Below are 19,678 nucleotides of genomic sequence, written 5' to 3'. Positions count from 1 at the left end.
ATAGATGAACCTGATGTCTTCTATGCCTCTACAACGCATAACCTGATCCATCTGTCCAGGGATCATTTCAATAGCAAGAGCCCTTGGCACTTTGGATGAAAGGACTTGAACAAGAAGCCCAGTCTTCTTGTTGATTCATTACATTTGATATAGATCCTTAGTGCTTTATGAACCATCCATATTACCCCACAGCTTTTCTGTAGGAGGCTATGGTTTTGGACAGAATGATGAATCATCTCCTTTGAGACATGAGAAGATGAGTTCACCTTTGGCAAGAAAGATACCAGCACCTTGTCAAAATGGAACAATGAGGTTCCTGTTAAAATTGCCAACTCATCTAGCAGACAGGATAGTGACTGTGTGGGGAGGAGAGGGATGGTTTTGGTTTGGAAGCACCATCCACCAAACTCCAATTTTCCCACAAACAGGGGAGCACCTGTGAATTTGGATGAGCACAGGATTTGTTTGGAGTGACTGTCTTGCGAGGTGTAGCCAAATGTGGCACCGTGCCTGGGAGATGAGGTCTCATTGCTAGAGTCCTTGGATTTGCTGTTGGGAAGAAGGGGAGCTGGGTAGAAGTCTGCCTCTTTCCCCAAGGAGCTTAAGATACACTTTGTTATCTGGAGGTTGGGGGTGTGTGTGAAAAGGCAGGAATGACATGGTGCCCCTTAAGGGTTTTTTCCTTATGGCCCAGGTCTGTGCTGGGACTTGCCCCCAAAGCTGGCTGACTGGCATTCCCCTTGTCTTGGATTCTTTCCCTGACATGTTCTGCGTCTGCACATTGGGCTTTTCTGCATTAGAGTCGCAGCTCCTCAGGGTGGGGAACCCGACATGCCAGTCCAACTCTAAGGCCCTGTGCTCTGGCAGAGCGAGGGTTGGCTGGCTGTGAACAGGCAGGTCATAATTCACCCTCTGGAGAACCTATAAATGCTGCCTCACATATGAGAATACCACTCTGCTTTAGCCTGGTGAGTTCTGGGCAACTCTGACATGCCTGAGGAGGAGCAGAAAAGTCTGGTAGGGAGGCTGTGACTGAGACCACAACATTGCTCAAGGGAACGGGAGGAAGGTTGCTCATTACTTCCCAAAAAACAATTAAAATTAAAGCTGAAAAAGAAATGCTTGGGAGCAAAGCGAACCACCACTGAACTGCTGAGACAGAAGATATGGATGCAATCCAGAATAAGGGACATAATCAGCAAGGGCTGTATTACAGGATTGAAATGCCCTCAAAATTGCAGACAGGAGAATAGCCCATACATACCAGAACTGAAAGAGATGCTGAGCTGCAGAAAGATATATCCATCCCACATTAATGTTGGACATTAATCGGTCCATGTAAATTCTGCTGGTGCACTTTAAAGTAGTGCTGTTTGAAATAGTACTACATTAAAATACACTAGAGAACCTTTAGGGAGCACCAGCAGTCTCTATCAATTAATGTGAAAAACCTTAATGCACTTTAGAAGTCACTCCCCCATACAGTGCATTGCCCCACTGTGTAGATAAGCCCTCAATATGTTCTCCAGTATCATTACCCAAAGGCCAGCTACAATTTACTATATGACAAGAGAGCATTGTTGTGCAACTGTATAAGACCAAATCTGGCCTTATGCAACTGCATCCAGAGCCCCAGTCTGTGACTGAGCTAGGAACCATAATGGCAAATTTGGACTCAATGATGCTGCAACAACTCCTATGGCCTGCACAGACACAGAGGGATGAGTGGAACAAAGAGGGAGAAGCTTATGATAAAATAGGTACAGTGCATGCAGTGTGGGAAGCTCCTTTACATGCACTCAACACTTCCCAAGCACTTCCACAACTTTGGAGCAAGGAGCTGTTTTTTGTTTCTCTTGACACTTATGCAGCAAGCTGACCTGTCTCTTGACCATTGCAACTACCACTGCCCCCCCAGTCCAAAAGGTTACTAACATACAGCAGGATGGTCCTTTAGAATGATAAAGTAAGAGGTAAAGATAATAGTAATAATATAAGCAGAATTGTTTCTAAAATAATATGACTTTCAACTTTTTATAAAAGGTAACTGAAAACCAGAAATGCCAAGAGATGTTATTGGTACTGACATCTAATTTTGCAAAGGTTTGTCTTGTTACCTGTTTTATTCTACTGTGAATAAATTCTTGTTCATTAGAAGATTGTATTGTGACTATTTCACCACGAAGCCAACCACAGATGAACTCAAAGTTGGTCCACTCTGAGGCACTAATATGAAAGAGGTATTCTGCTCCTTGATAATAAGACCATGGTGGTTCTAAAATAGAAGCAAAAGATTCAAATGTGTTGCAAAAGATTTAAGACTTCCTTTCGATTCTTACATGGAAAATTCTTTGCAACTAACAAAACGTATATCTGGATATACTATATATCACAGGACAAAGATTCCATTATAAAAAAACCTCTCATTAACTTTGATCTATCATATATTATAAACTGACAGAGATACTAAGCCAAATTCTGGCCTGAATCATACCCCATGCAACTCCAATGATATTAGTAAAAAGCAACAGAGGGTCCTGTGGCACCTTTGAGACTAACAGAAGTACTGGGAGCATAAGCTTTCGTGGGTCAGAACCTCACTTCTGCAAGGCATCTGAAGAAGTGAGGTTCTGACCCACGAAAGCTTATGCTCCCAGTACTTCTGTTAGTCTCAAAGGTGCCACAGGACCCTCTGTTGCTTTTTACAGATTCAGACTAACACGGTTACCCCTCTGATACTTGACACCATGCAATGATATTAGTGAGGCTGCATGGCATACAAGCAAAGGCAGAATTTGGCACATTGATTTTAATGAGTCTCAGAGGATACCAAATTCCTACACCATCTGCTCTTGGCTAGATTCTGATATCTTTAGTTGAGTACTCCCACTATGACTAGGGGCTTGTCTTCACTATGGGGGTAAGTCGACCTAAGTTATGCTACTTCAGCTATGTGAATAATGTAGCTGGAGTCAACATAGCTTAGGTTGACTTACCCCAGTGTCTTCACTGCGCTACATCGACGGGAGATGCTCTCTGGTCAACTTCCTTTACTCTTCACGGACAGCTGGCATACCGGGGTCGACTGGAGAGCACTCTGCTGTTGATTTAGCAGGTCTAGTTAGGACCTGCTAAATTGATTCCTGCTGCATCAATTGCAGCAGCGTTGATCTCCCCAAGTGAAGATCAGCCTTAAGAGTGGCAAAATTGGGCCTTATAGAAGCAATGAGATCAATAATTCTTACAACGTTACCTAATGGGAGTTTAACGTTTATTAATTATTTTTACTTATAGCTTAAATATATAATTCCACATAATAGCTTTTCAAGATGTGAAAACTAAAACAAGCTTTTTCATACCATTTATGTACCACTGTGGACTCTTTGGCTTAACACCTGTAAAGAAATAATAATTAAGAAACAATATTTCACACACCGATCATATAGTAGAATTTAACAAAAAAATTCTATTACTTCTTTTGTTGGTCAGGTAGAAAATTCAAGAGGGAATAAAATAAATATTGGGCACGTAGTTTTTAAACTAACATGACATTTTTCAGCAACAAGGTAAGGCACTTGTTCTAGATTTTCAGCTAAACATTCATCACCACATACTGCTCATCAGTATAGGTCATTTCTAAACTATGTGCATATTGAAGGCCATCCAGCAAATGGAACACCAATCTCAATCCAAAATCTAAGGGTACTACAGTCCTGCTTTCATTCTATGCAGCAGAACTCCCATTGACATCAACACAGAGTTCTGGCATGGAATAAGAGCATTCTATGGCCCAGAAACATTTCCCCTGTCTCTTTTGGGGGGAAGGGATTGCTCAGTGGTTTGAGCATTGGCCAGGATTGTGAGCTCAATCCTTGAGGGGACCATTTAGGGATCTGGGGCAAAAATCTGTCTGGGCATTGGTCCTCCTTTGAGCGGGGGGTTGGACTAGATGACCTCCTGAGGTCGCTTCCAATTCTGATATTCTATGATTCATTATAACATAATGACTAATTATAAGTAGCATACGTAAATTAAAATATAGCTTAACAACTCTTACCTTTTGGTATTTTGCATATCCATTCACGCTTCCCATTGCAATGCAATGGCAGGATTGTTCTATTTACTTTGTATGCAGCACAATTTCTTGAATCATCTTCAACATATATGCTCTCTAAAAATGCAGATACAACCTGCAAGAGACCAATGCTTTCCTCAGCCCTGACTGAGATTCCCAGATAAGATGTTTAAAAGTTTTAATACAAAATTAAACATAAGTGTTTTGAAATGTATACGTTGCACCATTAGAAAACTGATAAACTTGGGGTACCTGAAGTATGGTGAAGAACTCTTAAAATGGGGTCCACAGCTACTCTCTTCCCGGGCCCTATTCAGTACTCCTTGCTCATTTTCAAACCCTTTTTCATATAGCTAACTGAGTAGCATTAAACAATAACTTTTTGCCATTCCTGACAGGGGCTGCCCCATGTCTAATGTTATTTTTCCTCTATGTTCAAAGTGGTGCATGATTTGCATTTTGTATTTACGTTCTGCACTTATTTTCATCGTTAGTATAGAGAGTGTTTGCTGTAATATGTTTCTAGATACAATTCTAAGGATTATATTTTTTACTGGGAGTCTCTTCATGCCCTTGAAATGCTTTAGTACTTTTGAATGCCATGTAGCATTTCAAATAATATTCCCACACTGTGTGCGCCAAAGTCAAAACTTGCCACCATTTAAGATGTGGCACAAGAGATGTGACTAAATCTGTTAATTCAAAACCAGATTATGGTTAGTGAAGTGGATGAGTGTGAAGGAAGAGTCCATTTTGTCTGGCCATATAGTTTGGCTATTTGGAACGTTTGCTTTTAAATTGTGGTCTCATGATCAGAAATAATTTAATAGGTCCTTAGAATATATAGCATATGAGTATTTACAGGAGTTCCATCAGACCACTCCCATGTTCCTCCAGACAAGGGGTTTCTTTTATTAAATCCAATCCAGAATTGTCTTTCTTCAGCCCTGTGACAGACAAAAAAGAAAACAGCTGAAGAACATGCTGAGATGTTTGTCTTGTCTAGCTTCATAATGCCTTTTTACAATGTATAAATAGCCTGCATATCCATAGCAAATTCTGGTAACTGAGATATGTCAAATTGTGATGTATTTATTAGAGTTCTTAGGAATGTTCTGCAGAGTTGCTGGCATCAATAAAATAATTTCTGTTTCTCTGATTAAAAAAAATACCAAGTTATCTATTTAAAGATGGCAATGTAAAAAATATTGGGTCAGATGGCGAAGCCCCTTTTCCTACTGGTGAGAAGTTACACATATGGTTACAATGACTTTAATGAATATTCACAGAGTAAACTATTACTTAGTATTGATAAGGATCTGGGCCACACAGAGCACATCTTGACATAAAAATATAGCAAATTGTGGCTGCATACTGCGAGACTGAAATCAGAACGTTCACCAAAAAAAATGCACAGTCTCTAGCCACTTATGATAGAGGAGTAATTCATTTGGTTTAATAGGCTGTTTCAGTAGCCGGGAGCTAGCAACAACAGAAAGACACAATCACATGCATTAAGATTATGAGGACAACACTGAGTAAAATCTCCTGGGTATGCATTGCTCAATAAAATGCCATCTGACCACATCTTCTGCTTTTTCGATGTATTTTGTTATCGAAAGATTCCAAATTTAGGGCCTGGTCTTACTCCCATTCAAATCAATGGACGTCAATGGGAGCAGCAACAGACCCTTTAAAAATCATTAGGATTAATAAACAGACCACCCTATCATGGAGGGTTTGAGCATGATGAAAAATAGTGGACTATAGTAAGACTTGTTCCAGCCCTGGCACAGATAAAGCTGGTCTTTAAAAGAAATTACATTAGAATTTTGCTATTGTGCTTCTTTTGGAAGAACAAATTCATTTTCAACTTCACTTCAGTCAGCGAGGGAGATTTAAGTCAGTTATTGGCCACTGTTAATGAGGATGTAGAAGCACAGAGAGTTCTCTTTGTTTAAAAAAATCTTTGGTGATATTAAATTTTATAAATACATGTTTACCGATCAAACATTTTGTTTAAAAACGTGTTCAAAAAATCCTCTTCATACACATGGGTAAAGCTGGCAAGATGTGCTCCAAGATCTTGGCATAATGCTTCTGCTTCATCCCATGTTCTTTTCATCAGGACTTTCTCATTGTGAAATACCTGCATATAAAATAAGTACCACCACAAATGTGAGAACAAAATTGATTTTGGGTGGCTAATATAATTTTTTTTTTTTTTTAAGGAAGTGCAATTTGCCCTTGCAATAAAAGACATTTTGCTCGGTCTGTTTCTGAAACTAATCTTACCTTGGCTTTCATTAACTTTGAAATGCTGTATAAAATGGTACTGATAAGTTTGCAGTCCCAGTCCAATGGAGAAAAGATCAAATGCAACAAAGAGTCTTGGATTCTTTTAGAAAATTTAGAATTTTAAGTTTAAATGAAGAATTTTCTCTCTTTAAACAACGTTGTCTGGAACAGTAGGTAAAATCCTGACACAAATCAAGAGATTTAGGTAACCCTTTTTTACCTTATAGCAGTTGAGCAGATTAGATTCTGATTCCCATCCAGGATAACATACATCCAAAGGTTCTTCAAAATTAGGCTCGTTTTCTTCATATGATTCAATTTTTTCCTTACACAATGACATAGCTTTGAAGCTTTTACAGTTTTTCACCTCCCAGTAACCAAGAGGCTGCCCTCTGCGAACAACAACACACCCTCCAGAATGGCCTAAGACAAGGAAAACAAGAGTATTCAGCATCAGAACAAAACATTCTGTGCCCAACCAGGACATAGTTTTATGAATTAGTAATGGTCATCTTTTTATGAGGTGCTCAAAGGTATCAAATTAAATAGATTTAAACCATTTTTCCTAATAAACTCAACATTTAGTGAGACAAGGTGGCTGAGGTAAAATCTTTTATTGGACCGTCTGTTAAACGATGACACAACTGTAGATTTTACTCTTCGATCAACAATACGATAGCACTGAGAACTCATTTTGGAGTGAGTATGATTGTGCCATGACCCTGAGATTCCATGGATTAGTTGAGACTGGAAATAAAGGGATACATTATTATAGCCTTTACTCAGTCATACATGGGAGCGGGAAGCAGAGGTTACTCGCCTGATACTGCTGGCTGTGAGCAAATGGGCTGGGAGGAGGCCGACTGTGGGAGGTCCCCTGGCTGTACCTCCCCTCCCCCAACCTTCGTAGCTGGACAGATTACCTGGCTGGGTGCACAGTGGGGAGTATGTTGCTCATGGGGAGGTGCCGTTATGTGCCATCATTTCCTCAGGGCAGACTGTAAAATTACAGTCTGATCCAAAGTGAGCCTAATGCTACACATATCTTGGGCAGAGTGAGGGAAGAAAAGTGATGTTGGCTATGTAAAAAGGGTGGCAAAAGTAATCTTGGCTCAAGAATATAGTGAGAGATATTAGAATTTAATGAGAAGTTGCCATTTATCACTAAAGTATATTACTCACGTGGCTGATGCTTGTTCCAGTTTGTATAGCTCACAGGCTGATTCTTCCCCTCTGTAGTTAGCCAGAAGTATTCTCCTGTATTGTTAAGGTCTTGTAGGGCTATCCAAAAATAGGTGTTATCAGTTTCCACCATGCTACGAATCATACTGTTGATAAAAGCTTGTTCAAATCTTTAAAAAGGTCAAGATAAAAGTGTTGTGAGAATAAGATACCCTAATTCACATTTCCGTGAATAATTCTCATGAAATATTTTGAATAATGCAAAAGAGAAATATCCGAAGCCATCTACACTTTCTAATAAATGTCAGTCGTGTATTTGCAATAGAGGCAGAATTTGGCTATTATCGCGTATGCCCAAATGCTATACAAAACCATCGTTGAAGCTATCTAATTTGCATACAAAGCAATAACCTCAATGCTTATGGTACAATATATGGAAAGAAAACAGAACACCCAGAAGGTATTATTTATAAATAATGCAGTGCTCAACAATGAGACTCTTCATATGCATGATGAGGGAGGAGTGGTGTAGAAGTTAAAAGGGAGTTACAGAGAATATTGAGGGCAGAAAAGAAAAAAGACTTGTCACAACAATGTTTTGTCAGGATTTGATTTGGACACTCTAGTGGCACTGAGTAACTAGTGGCACTACACCAATAGCTCTGACATTTGCAGATGAAGATGTTCTCTGGGTGAGTAAGCTTTTTTAAATTAATAAATGGTATATTTAATCCTGTTTTTACTACATAAATATAATTTATTGGTATAGCATTATACAAATAACTGCCTTAACTTGTCAACACATTTAATCAGCTTCCTATGAAATGACATACAGTGCATTAAGGACCCAATTCTGCAGAGACTTATACACTCTTAACTTTAGGCACTGTGAGCAGAACTACTGACTTCCATGGGAATGGTCAGACAGTGTAAAGTTAAACATGTGCATAAGTCTTAGTAGGATTTGGGCCTATGTAGGTACTATTCATTTATTTTTTATTTATGACTTTTTGCTTTTCCTCCATCCTTCTTAGTAATATGCTCTTTATTGCCAGAGATGATGATAATTTAGGATATTCTAAGTATCATTAATTCTGAAGAAACATGTTTGTAGTTGTCATATCAGGACCAAGAACCTAAACAATAAATAAAATGCCATGTTTACTACTACTTTCTCAGCTAGTGCAGTATGGCAACTGGAAACCAGAGTCTGAAACAATGATAATGTGGAAGTGATGAACAGTTATCACACCTGTGCCTCCAGTGAGGTGCTTTGTATCCTCAATTCCCATTGATGCTAATGAGAGTTGTAGATACTCAGCAGGATCTTTCCTTTGTATTCACAACATGCATTACTATTCTACTAAGATATTCATTCAGTATTAGGGACAATGTAGGGAATCACTGTCCTAGCAAGAAGAATCTCCATCAACCTAACTCCTGGATTTTTAAATCCATCCCACTGAATTATTCTCTTGAACCTGACAATGCTGTCTGTCATTTTTTCAACTGACCGGGTTCCTCATACTTTATTTCTCCATGCCACTAATGTTGGGGGAAATCTATTCTTTTCCAAAAGTGAGCAAGCACGTATCTGGCTGCTAGTAGTAACTGTGTTATAAATGTGTCTTACCTCCCACCCCCATTCAATCACCTCCTTTAGACTATAACCTAATAGAACTATGGATTCTGTGGGTAGCCTAACTTTGAGTTATCTTGAAAAATTCTATTTATTATTTTTCTACAAAATATTATTATGATAGAACATTCCCACCATATATGCAGACAGGTCCCTATTCCTCTACATCCAGGATCAAGTAGGGTTTATCATGTTAACATTTTTCAATTTTGAAAAGATAAATGGACAGTTGAGAAGAGGTTCACCAAACACGAAGAGGTCTCTTAATAGTAACAAATGCAGGATATGAGTAAGCTTTGTTAATATTTGTACATATGTGTAAATAATGATCAAATAAAAAAGTTAAAAAATAAAATATTTCCTTATATTTTATGCATATTTGAACATTACTTATTTAGAGCTTGATCCAGCCAGGTGCTGAGGACTCCAGCTCAAATCCAGCAAAGAACTGAAAAATGTGCTTAATTTTAAGCAAGAGTAGTTCTACTAAAGTCAAGCATGTAATTTAGTGCTTTGCTGGAGTGGGGCCAGAGTGCTCAGGATCAAGGCTTTACAGTTGTATCCTGCAAAGTAACCTCAATTTCCACTAAACCAGGTATCTGTCCCTGTGTAATTTACTACTGTAGAGTGGTAGCAATTGCATAAAGGGAGCAAAAAAGGAGACACAACAGCATTGACTGGTGACCCACATTTCCAAGAATTCTATGAAACCAGGGCGGGGCAAGTAGGGAACCACCCATGGTGCAAAGCTGCAGGATTGGAAAAATGGGGCGGAAATGGAGGTGACATAAAGGGTCAAAGGGTAAAGGGGCTCAGGGAGGGAGTTCCACCTCCAACCTGACTCACCTCAGCAGGCCACCCAGCCAGTCTGGGGGTGGGAGCTCAACCAAAAAAAATCAGGGGCGGGGAAGGTGGGGGGTTTGAGCCAACGTGCCCTCCCCATATCGCCTCTGGGCGGAAAAATTATGATAAAAATGGTAGAAGACGCAAATACGTTTGCTGTCCCTGGCTGCTAAAATGGCTAGTTATGGTTCTATATGAATCAATTCCATGGATCAAGTTTAGAGGTCAGTTACCCAATTGTATCTTTTGGCAGCCTAATAAGCTCCTATGTAACTGATAATTTTTATTGCTCCTGTAGTAACAGAAAAGAATTGGATACAGGGTTAGAACATGTAAAAGGGTTTCTCCTCAGGCCATTTGTCCTCAGACACTCTAAATGTTTCCTTGGAGCAAAGGTGCTCACAAGCCTTGTTAACATTGCCAGTTTTTTTCCAACTTTTCCACACAACTAATTCTGGATGGAATCAAAAATAATGTGTTTGTAGTAAAATAAATCTTGACAAGCTAGGATCTCCTCTTACAACATTTACATCTATGTATCATTGACCATTAGTGTATCTACACTAATATACTTTATAATTGATTGAAGAGTATCAACTTTTTCCCCCCCTAGCTCTCCCCACTGGCTATATAGAAAGTGGAGCTGATAGAAAATTTTCACAGAAATCAGATTTTGTTTTTGAAAAAAAAAAAAGTTTAAATGAAAATGCAATTTTCCATCCATAAACTGCTTCAATGGAAATTTTTCTCTTTTATTTGTTGTCAAAAAAAAAAAAAAAATGAATTCTAAAACCCAAAATGCTTTCAGTTTAAAATGCTGCCCTGGTGCCTCATAAGAGTCTGATCAAGTTGTCCAGCCTATAGAGGAGTATGGGAACTTGAGGTACCTGAAGTATTAACCCCCCCGTAGCGTAAAGCACCCTGGTGGCATTTCAGAATGGAAGTATTTTGGATTTTGATTTTTTTTTTCAACAAAAAATTTTCTGTAGAACTCCCCCCCCACCACCACCACATACACACACACAGTCCATCAGGTCAGTAATTGCACTCTACCAAATTTAATCCCACCTCAGGAAGAAAGCAATGACAAAATGAACATTTGATTTTTGTCAGTCATTAATCTATGTAGTATTATTTATAAATAGTAACATTTTCTCTATGCTTTTTTTATAGTTAGAATAACATGTTACAAATATCTTTGCACTGTCTAATAGTATTAACTACCTGTTTGTTACTGTTACAAGTGAAGGAGGACAGTAATAGCCACTGGAAGCATGTTCAAAACTTCGAGGGGTATTGTCGATTTTGTAACAAAATCCACCATGTCTCTCCCATCCCTTAAAAAAAAAAAAAAAAAAAAAAAAAGGGTTATTTATATATAATATATATATGCACAATTGGTTTGGTTGTTAAGCAAGTGATCCCTCTTTGTACTTTCTATGTAATCATCACTAATTATGTTATCATATATGCCCCTTTCCTTTTTGCTCTGGTGGGGTCCTTGTGACCATACCTGATTGACAGCCTGATGAGCCAGGCTTTCAGTAGCCCTGTTTCCTGCTATCATGTGATGAACTATTCCATTCATAAACCGGAGCTGGTTTTGATTTACTTTAAAATGAATACAAATACAATACAAGAAAGAAAAGGATTACTGGATACATATTGAAATATGACTTTGCTTTGTAAAAACAAGAAGCTAATATTAAGTTAAATACCAGTAATCATTTTTTTTTAAAAGAATATTGTATCTCAGAGAGGTAGGTAAGTAGATGTATCCCAATTTTACAGAATCAAAAACTGAGAGTTTAAATCCATTAAACATGAAAAATATGACTTGAAAAGTTTATTTCATGATCTCTGATTTGTAGCCTGTAGGTATAAGTATTTGCTAGGTAAGGCATAGGTATAAATTAAGGCAGTAACACAATGAACCTACAAGCCTCAAGGACTGTAAAATAATATCTTAGCTAAACTAATCAAGGTCTAAGTCCCAAAAATCCTAACCAGGAGTAACCCTAGACCATAAGATATCCCAATACAGAATGGTGTAATAAATAAGTAACACTGAACTGCAGACAGCCAACCACAAGATGCCAGATTATGCCAGCTTTAGATAATTTAAGTTAGGAACATCAGCAGATATCCAGCAACAAGAATGCCATGGTAACTAACTGATGTACAAATGAGCTTGAGGTAAAAGGCCCAGTAACCTAAAAGGGAGAAGGGCACCCCTACATTCCTCACCCTAGGGTGAGGAAATACAGATAAGGAAAAGGGGCTGAAATCCCTACTGAATATGCATTAGGAAAAGCGGACATCAGCGTAACACATTATAAAAGCTGTATCTTGGCCAGTGGCGGATTAGCCACTGGGCCAACAGGGCCTGTGCCCAGGGACCCTGGCCAACTGGTGGGCCCTGGAAAAATGGGTACCCCTGCACCCCGACCCACTCTGCCTGCCTGGCGCTCCTGCTGGGGAGTGGGGTCAGAGTGCTGGGGTTTGCTCCTGCCGGGGAGTGGGGTTGGGGCATGGGTGGCTTATAGGGTGACCAGATGAGAGGAAGAAAATAATCGGGAAACCAGGGAGGAAAAAAAAAAAAAAAAAAAAGATTTTAATCGAGACATCTGGTCACCCTAGCGGCTTGACACACTCCACCTGCCCAACCAGCACTCCTACCAGGGAGCAGGGAAAGCCCCCACACCCCAACTCTGCTCCCTCACCCAGCAGAAGCGCTGGGCAGGTGGGGAAAGCCCCTGTGCCCAACCCTGCTCCCCGGCAGGAGCACCGGGGGAGGAGGGGACTGCAGATGGAAGGGGTGGGGGTTGGGGGCCACTTGCTCTGGCCCAGGGCCCCACAAAACCATAATCCACCTCTGATCCTGGCCTGCATACCTTGGGAGATGCCATGATGATGACCAATGGTGGGGATGGTGAGGATAATGACTAACGCTTAGGGATTTTCTGCAGGGAGTGGTGAGAGTATATAGATGCTCATATGTGGGATGTTTTGACCATTTTATATTATTTGTCTGCTGAGTTGGAGTGCTTGTGATTTTGCTAACTGTATTAATAAAAATATTAAAAAGACAGAACACCTTTCCGAAATGTAACTAACTGTCTCCTTCGGGCACACGGGATTCCTTGTAATAGCCTTAATATTTCTGGATCTGATCAGGAGGCAGAACCTTGCCAAACCACAGAATGCTAACTGGGAATTAATACATAATGAATAGATCAGGCAACATATTGAATACAGGGTAATGAGTTTACTTACTGAATCTTGGGGGTACACGCCAGGACATTTAGATATGTCATTTTGGGATGAAGTGTTTAATTGTGCTTGTTAGTTTTTAATTGTGATAACTCACTACTGATGTAGAATATCAAAAGTGTAAGAAACATTACATGTTGATTCAACTTAGCTAGTATTTGTGACCGTCTGTATCCCTATGTTTACCCATTTTATAAAAGTTTATGGTATTTTTGGTATAAAGTATCCTTGTGAGGAATCATTTGAAAACTCAGAATTTGCTGATCATTACTGTCATGTTAAGATGTGTGTGGCAACATTGTATGTAAAGTTATAATATTCTATTGTATGATATTACTAAGACATGTTCCAAGTCTGGAGAGCAGTCACAGTTTCCCAGAGACAAAAGGCTAGCCAGTGCCTCAGACAGGTGTCAACAAAATCAAATGGACCATCACCTGGTTAAGTGGCCATTCTTTGGCAGGAAAGAGGATGTGGGCAAAAAATTACATCTAGACAAAGAAACAACTGGGGGTTCCTGTCCACACATCCTTTCTGTCTCCTGAACCTTAGCTGGAGATGATTCTCAATGAAAGGAAAGAACTATAAGAAGGGAGAGCAGACACCCTAAATGATCTCTCCCCTTCTCTCTACCCCTAGCATCGACAACACTTAAAGAACAAAGGAAGCAGCACTGGACTGGGGGAGGGATCCTGACTGAAAGAAATTCAGCCAGTAAGATTGCTGAAACATTGGGTCAGAGAGATCTTTGCTTTGAATTGACTTAGTTTATTAAATTGGGCATTAGCTGTGTTTTACTTTTATTTTCTTGTAATCAATTTAGACTTTTATTCATTATGTGTAGTCTCTTAAAATCTTTCTGTAGTTAATAAAATTGTTTTATTGTTCTAAACCACTGTGTTTGGACTGAAGTGTTTGGGAAACTACACTTGGGATAACGGGATTTGTGCATCTCATTTTCTATTAATGATGAGCTTTGTATGAGCTTGTATTGTCCAGAAGGGGATGGGCAGTACAAGACATATTTCTGGGAGAAAGTCTGGGACTGGGACTGCAGGTGTTGCGCTGCAGTGTAATTCAAGGGTGGCTGGCTATAGCACTCATACAATATAACGGGGGTAACTTACATGCTGGAAGCTGTGTGAGAGCAGACCAAGAGTGGTAGCTGTCACAGAGAAACAGTGTAAAAGGCACCTCAGGTTGGGGAATTGAGGGAACTCCGCTATTCATCAATCCAGATTGTACCCTGTCACAGTATTATATGTTACAGCTGTATGATTTTTGTTTTGAACTGAAAATTAAATGTTTACTTAATACTAAAAGTGGTCTCACTGCTGACCTTTGATAAGGCAAATCATCCTTCTTGTTATTTACTTCGTATTATTTTCCTGCTCTGTTTTCAAACCCAGTAATACTTTTAATTTTCTTCAATCATTTTTAAAATGCCAATAGCACAGGATAAAATAAATGAAGCACATTATAGCTTACACAGGTCTAATTTTTTTCACCCAAGAGGTTCACATTGGGGAAGAGTTGACAGAGCTTTTGTAAAGGGAAGTCATGCCCCACCAATCTATTAAAATGCTTTGAGGGTCTCAACAAGCACATGGACAAGGATGATCCAGTCGATATAGTGTAGTTGGACTTTCAGAAAGCTTTTGACACGGTCTCACACCAAAGGCTTTTAATCAAAGTAAGCAGTCATGGGATAAGAAGGAAGGTCCTGTCAGGGATTAGTAACTGGGTAAAAGATATAGAACAAGGGTAAGAATAAAGGGTCAGCTTTCACAAATGGAGAGAGGTAAATAGCAGGGTCCCCTAAGGATCTGGACTGGGACCTGTGCAGTTCAACATATTCATAAAAGATCTGGAAAAGGGGATAAACAGTGAAGTGGCAAAGTGTGCAGACAGTAAAATATTACTCAAGATTGCTAAGTCCAAACCTGACTGTAAAGAGTTACAAAGGGATCTCACAAAACTGGGTGATTAAGCAACCAAATTTCATAAATAACCAACCCTCCACACAAATGGACTTTACTAAAATAAGACAGGAGATCTACATTACACACTTCACCTCTCTACATAGGAAAAAGGACCGTAAGCTGTCTAAAATCCTACCTGCCACATGGGGCCACAACAGGCCCCTAACTCACCCAGCAATATCGTCAATTTATCCAGCTACACACTCAACCCAGCAGAAGAGTCTGTCCTATCTCGGGGACTCTCTTTTTGCCCCAGCACCCCCACGAACATGATACAGTTCTGCGGTGATCTGGAAGCCTACTTTCGCTGCCTCCGACTCAAAGAATACTTTCAAGAGAACACTGAACAGCGCACTGATACACAGATACCCTCCCACCAACAACACAGGCAGAAGAACTCCACATGGACTCCTCCTGAGGGTCGAAATGACAGTCTGGACCTATACATAGAAGGCTTCCGCCGACGTGCACAGGCAGAAATAGTGGAAAAACAACATCGCTTGCCTCATAACCTAAGTCGTGCAGAACGCAATGCCATCCACAGCCTCAGAAACCACCCTGACATTATCATTAATGAGGCTGATAAAGGAGGTGCTGTTGTCATCATGAACAGGTCTGACTACCAGAAGGAGGCTGCCAGACAACTCTCCAATACCAAATTCTACAGGCCATTCTCCTCAGATCCCACTGAGGAATACACTAAGAAACTGCACCATCTACTCAGGACACTCCCTACACTAACACAGGAACAAATCAACATACCCTTAGAGCCCCGACCGGGGTTATTCTATCTACTACCTAAGATCCACAAACCTGGAAATCCTGGACGCCCCATCATCTCGGGCATTGGCACTCTCACTGAAGGACTGTCTGGATATGGGGACTCCCTACTCAGACCCTACGCCACCAGCACTCCCAACTATCTCCATGACACCACAGATTTCCTGAGAAAACTACAATGCATTGGTGACCTCCCAGAAAACACCATCCTAGCCACCATGGATGTAGAGGCTCTCTACACAAACATCCCACACACAGATGGAATACAAGCTGTCAGGAACAGTATCTGATGATGACACAGCACAACTTATTGCTGAGCTCTGTGACTTTATCCTCACGCACAATTATTTCAAATTTGGTGACAATATATACCTCCAGACCAGTGGCACCGCTATGGGCACCCGCATGGCTCCACAATATGCCAACATTTTTATGGCTGACCTGGAACAACACTTCCTCAGCTCTCGTCCACTCATGCCCCTTCTCTACCTACGCTATATTGATGACATCTTCATCATCTGGACCCATGGGAAGGAGACCCTGGAAGAATTCCACCATGATTTCAACAGCTTCCACCCCACCATCAACCTCAGCTTGGACCAATCTACACGGGAGGTCCACTTCCTAGACACCACGGTACAAATAAGCGATGGCCACATTAACACCACCCTATACCGAAAACCCACCGACCGCTACGCCTATCTTCATGCCTCCAGCTTCCACCCCGGTCACACCACACGATCCATCGTCTACAGCCAAGCACTGAGGTACAATCGCATCTGCGTCAACCCCTCAGACAGAGACCAATACCTACAAGATCTTCACCAAGCATTCTCAAAACTACGATACCCACACAAGGAAATAAAGAAACAAATCAACAGAGCCAGACATGTACCCAGAAGCCTCCTGCTACAAGACAGGCCCAAAAAAAGAAACAAACAGAACTCTACTGGCCATCACCTACAGTCCTCAGCTTAAACCTCTCCAGCGCATCATCAGTGATCTACAACCCATCCTGGACAATGATCCCTCACTTTCACAGACCTTGGGAGGCAGGCCAGTCCTCGCCCACAGACAACCTGCCAACCTTAAGCATATTCTCACCAGCAACCACGCACCGCACCATAACAACTCTAACTCAGGAACCAACCCATGCAACAAACCTGCCCACATATCTACACCAGCAACACCATCACAGGACCTAACCAGATCAGCTACAACATCACCGGCTCATTCACCTGCACGTCCACCAATGTTATATATGCCATCGTGTGCCAGCAATGCCCCTCTGCTATGTACGTTGGCCAAACTGGACAGTCACTACGCAAGAGGATAAATGGACACAAGTCAGATATCAGGAATGGCAATATACAAAAACCTGTAGGAGAACACTTCAACCTCCCTGGCCACACAATAGCAGATGTAAAGGTAGCCATTTTACAGAAAAAAAACTTCAGGACCAGACTCCAAAGAGAAACTGCTGAGCTCCAGTTCATTTGCAAATTTGACACCATCAGATCAGGATTAAACAAAGACTGTGAATGGCTATCCAACTACAGAAGTAGTTTCTCCTCCCTTGGTGTTCACACCTCAACTGCTAGCAGAGCACCTCACCCTCCCTGATTGAGCTAACCTCATTATCTCCATACTGATTTATACCTGCCTTTGAAGATTTCCATTACTTGCATCTGAAGAAGTGAGGTTCTTACCCATGAAAGCTTATGCTCCCAATACTTCTGTTAGTCTTAAAGGTGCCACAGGACCCTCTGTTGCTTTTTACAAATGGCAGTAGAAATTCAATGTTGACAAGTGCAAAGTAGTGAACATTGGGAAACAATCCCAGTTATACATACAAAATGATTGGGTCTAAATTAGCGGTTACCATTCAAGAAAGATCTTGGAGTCATTGTGGACAGTTTTCTGAAAACATCCACTGAGTGTTCAATGGCAGTCAAAAAAGCTAACAAATTGTTAGGAACCATTAGGAAAGGGATAGATAAAAAGACAGAAAATATCACAATGACACTGCATATATCCTTTGTACACCAGAACTTGAATACTGCATGCAGTTCTGGTTTCTCCATCTCAAAAAAAGATTTATTAGAACCGGAAAAAGTACAGAGAAGGGAAACAAAAATGATTAGAGGTATGGAATTGCTTCCATATGAGGCACATTTTTGTAGTGTTTTGCAGATTTCCTTACAGAATGAGGACTGAAGTTCAGATATAGAGTGAACGTTTTGTGAGAAGTATTCACCCACAGATGAACACTCCTTGGAGCTTAAGTTCATAACTTTGTTGTAATAAGCCATGAATTTTAGTGTCTAGCAATCTATAACCCACTAACAATCCCCTGCACCGGCTTCCAGGTTAACAGGCCACTTCACCTTGAACAGTCCCCTGAAATATGTGTTAATTACTTTTGCTCAATAATGTGTTCCATCTTGTATTTAGCTGTGACACTCTGAGTACATTTCCCCAGACCTGAAGAGCTCTGTGTAAGCTGGAAAGCTTGTCTAGCTCACCAACAGAAATTGGTCCAATAAAAGATATTATCTCACCCACCTTGTCTCTCTATTTCATTTTTGTTCATCAATTGTACTTGGCATTCCATCCCTTAAATGCACCTCCTTCTTTCCTATCTTATTTTCTGCAGGCATGGTAACATAATAGTATCAGTATTGGGAGATGGGCCTTTTTTACCACAAGTGACAAGCAGTAAATAAGAGAAATGCCTGTTTTAGTGCTATGCTATGGTAGCTTTGAACATGTCAATTAAATTATTGAGGAGCATAACTGCCCACGGATATAGGTGTATGCAGTGTTGTTGTAGCTGTGGTAGTCCCAGGATATTAGAGAGATAAGGTGGGTGAAATAATATCTTTTATTGGACCAACTTCTCAAATGCTTGTCTCTCTCACCAACAGAAGTTGGTCCAATAAAATATATTACCTCACTCACCTTGTCTCTCACTTCTCTCTCTATCATCAAGTAACTGACAGCTCCAGAACTCCTACCAGAAACTGGTTTAAGGAAAGTTCTTAAAATCATTGTTTTTGGACAAATTGCCATAGAGAAGCTGACCTTTGTTACAAGACATTTTCTCCCTGTTAACAGATAATAGGTTAAACAAATAGTTGAATTAGTAAATAAATAAAAGTTTAAAAAGAGCCAAATAGTTCATGGTGAGTTGAGAGAAGAGGAAAAATAGTGATTTCTGCAATTATTGGCTAAAGATACAGTGCAAAAATCAGAATCATCAGCTGATCAGATGCACAAGAGATTTTTAAATGCTAATCAGTCTGAGGATCAAGTAATAAAATCAACAGAAGATAAAAACCTCAGTAAAATAGATAAGACTAGAAAGCTTCATAAAGACAAACAAACATGCCGGGGGTAAGAATCCTTGAGAGAAAAATAAGAGGCATAATGAATTAAAAATCAGATGTTAGACGAGCCACCAGAATTCACCTATAGTTAGTTAATGTACATCAACAATGACAAAGAAAAGGAAGAATAAGTAAACCTGGAAGAGCCCATAGAATGAAACAAAGAATAAAGTTAATTTTCTTACTAGTAACAGGCAGAATTTTCTATGACTTGATG

The 19,678-nt window shown here is 40.2% G+C and overlaps 1 protein-coding gene and 1 long non-coding RNA gene across 2 annotated transcripts in view; one reads left to right on the top strand and one right to left on the bottom strand.

The window, feature by feature from the left end:
- PLA2R1 (phospholipase A2 receptor 1) overlaps positions 1 to 19,678 on the bottom strand; it is an 80,104-nt gene that overhangs the window by 24,614 nt on the left and 35,812 nt on the right. The window contains exons 10-17 of the mRNA XM_054044679.1: positions 11,262 to 11,374; positions 7,556 to 7,725; positions 6,594 to 6,796; positions 6,079 to 6,224; positions 4,938 to 5,022; positions 4,058 to 4,190; positions 3,360 to 3,395; positions 2,118 to 2,275 (exon numbers count right to left, since the gene is read on the bottom strand). Of these exons, the coding sequence (XP_053900654.1) occupies positions 2,118 to 2,275; positions 3,360 to 3,395; positions 4,058 to 4,190; positions 4,938 to 5,022; positions 6,079 to 6,224; positions 6,594 to 6,796; positions 7,556 to 7,725; positions 11,262 to 11,374 (1,044 nt within the window). The remainder of the gene's footprint in view (positions 1 to 2,117; positions 2,276 to 3,359; positions 3,396 to 4,057; positions 4,191 to 4,937; positions 5,023 to 6,078; positions 6,225 to 6,593; positions 6,797 to 7,555; positions 7,726 to 11,261; positions 11,375 to 19,678) is intronic.
- LOC128845737 (uncharacterized) overlaps positions 1 to 19,678 on the top strand; it is a 96,086-nt gene that overhangs the window by 46,231 nt on the left and 30,177 nt on the right. The gene's annotated exons all lie outside the window — the stretch shown is intronic.

The sequence above is a fragment of the Malaclemys terrapin genome, chromosome 11, assembly GCF_027887155.1.
Source record: "Malaclemys terrapin pileata isolate rMalTer1 chromosome 11, rMalTer1.hap1, whole genome shotgun sequence".
In the NCBI taxonomy this organism is placed as follows: Eukaryota; Metazoa; Chordata; order Testudines; family Emydidae; genus Malaclemys; species Malaclemys terrapin.
This window is presented reverse-complemented; position numbering and strand designations above follow the sequence as displayed.